The sequence below is a fragment of the Antrostomus carolinensis genome, unplaced genomic scaffold, assembly GCF_000700745.2.
Source record: "Antrostomus carolinensis isolate BGI_N321 unplaced genomic scaffold, ASM70074v2 scaffold41335, whole genome shotgun sequence".
Classification (NCBI taxonomy): domain Eukaryota; kingdom Metazoa; phylum Chordata; class Aves; order Caprimulgiformes; family Caprimulgidae; genus Antrostomus; species Antrostomus carolinensis.
In genome coordinates, this window is record NW_010317907.1 from 1 (window position 1) to 1,177 (window position 1,177).

Consider the following 1,177-nt stretch of genomic DNA (forward strand, 5'->3'; position numbering starts at 1 on the left):
AAAATATATATAATCTTCTTCTGGGTCTTCAACTGCTTGGCTGAGTTTTCAAGCACTTGATTTTCAGGACACCAGGAAACATTGGATAAATCTTACTGTGCACTATTAATATTCCTGCTCTGAGCCCCTCTGGAGTGACACAGCAGCAGGGTCCCTTGGCTTGTTAATTCCATATTCTTCCAGTGTTTTTTTTGTCTCATTTGAAATTCTCCTTTAAAGAGGAGAAATTCCACTTTTAAATGCTTTATCCTAGACAAGTACCTCTCTAGCATGAAATAAACATCTTCCAGCACTTGAACAATGCATGAAGGGCAGCGTCCAAACCTGTGCTCCAATAAAATTGGGAAGGTAATGACAGTTTTTGGTAAGGGCCCTGGTTGTCTGGGCCATGAGAGAGCAAGGGTGGTGCTCCTTGTGCCCACCACTATCTCAGCAGCATTGTGTGGGACCGTGTGGCCACAGCAGATGGAGCTACAGCCTGACCCAATGTGTAGCCATCCTTAGCCTTGGTCTCCCTTGCAGAAGCATCTCCTGCCAAACGGTAGAAAGTGTAATTTGGAGATGTGCTTCGTTATTTGCTTGTCTTAAGGATGGGGCTGATGTCCAGGAAATAACTCGGGGGTGTGAATCTCTTGTACCTTTGTGCTGAAGCCTTCTCTCTCCAAAGGCAGCCCCTGGAACGAGCAGTCCCGGTACTCTGCAGATATGGACAGCTCTGATGAGGATGTGAAGGGAGCCCACTTCCCTGCCTACCCATCCCATCACGTGAAACGCCGGAACAGAGCCTCCTCCCAGGAGAACATCAGCCACTCTGGGAATCAGGTACCATACAGCTGTTGAACCTCTGGTGAGACCAAGTCTGTGGCCAAGCCTCTCTTGCTATAAACAACACTTGTTATCTGCAAAGTGTGGGATGGTTCAGAGCAGGAGAGAAGCAGTGCTGGGAAACCAAGGTGGTCTCCCAGCCAGGATGCAGAGGGGCAGTTTGATGCCCATGCTTCCCCTGTGTGGGTCCAAGAGGGAGCAGAGTGGGTCCCAGATCTCTGTAGACTCAAGATCCCTCTCTCTTCTTCAGCTCAAGAGCTGAAGAAGAAACACAGAATCACAGAATTGTGGGGGTTGGAAGGGACCTCAGGAGATCATCCAGTCCAACCCCCCTGCCAAAGCAGGTTCCCTA

General features: G+C 49.1%; 1 protein-coding gene across 1 annotated transcript in view; it reads left to right on the forward strand.

Moving 5' to 3' along the window:
- The first annotated feature begins 300 nt into the window (after positions 1 to 300).
- LOC104525551 (melanophilin-like) overlaps positions 301 to 1,177 on the forward strand; it is an 18,613-nt gene continuing 17,736 nt past the window's right edge. Inside the window, exons 1-2 of the mRNA XM_010168733.2 lie at positions 301 to 348; positions 652 to 822. Coding sequence (XP_010167035.2) covers positions 301 to 348; positions 652 to 822 — 219 coding nt within the window. The remainder of the gene's footprint in view (positions 349 to 651; positions 823 to 1,177) is intronic.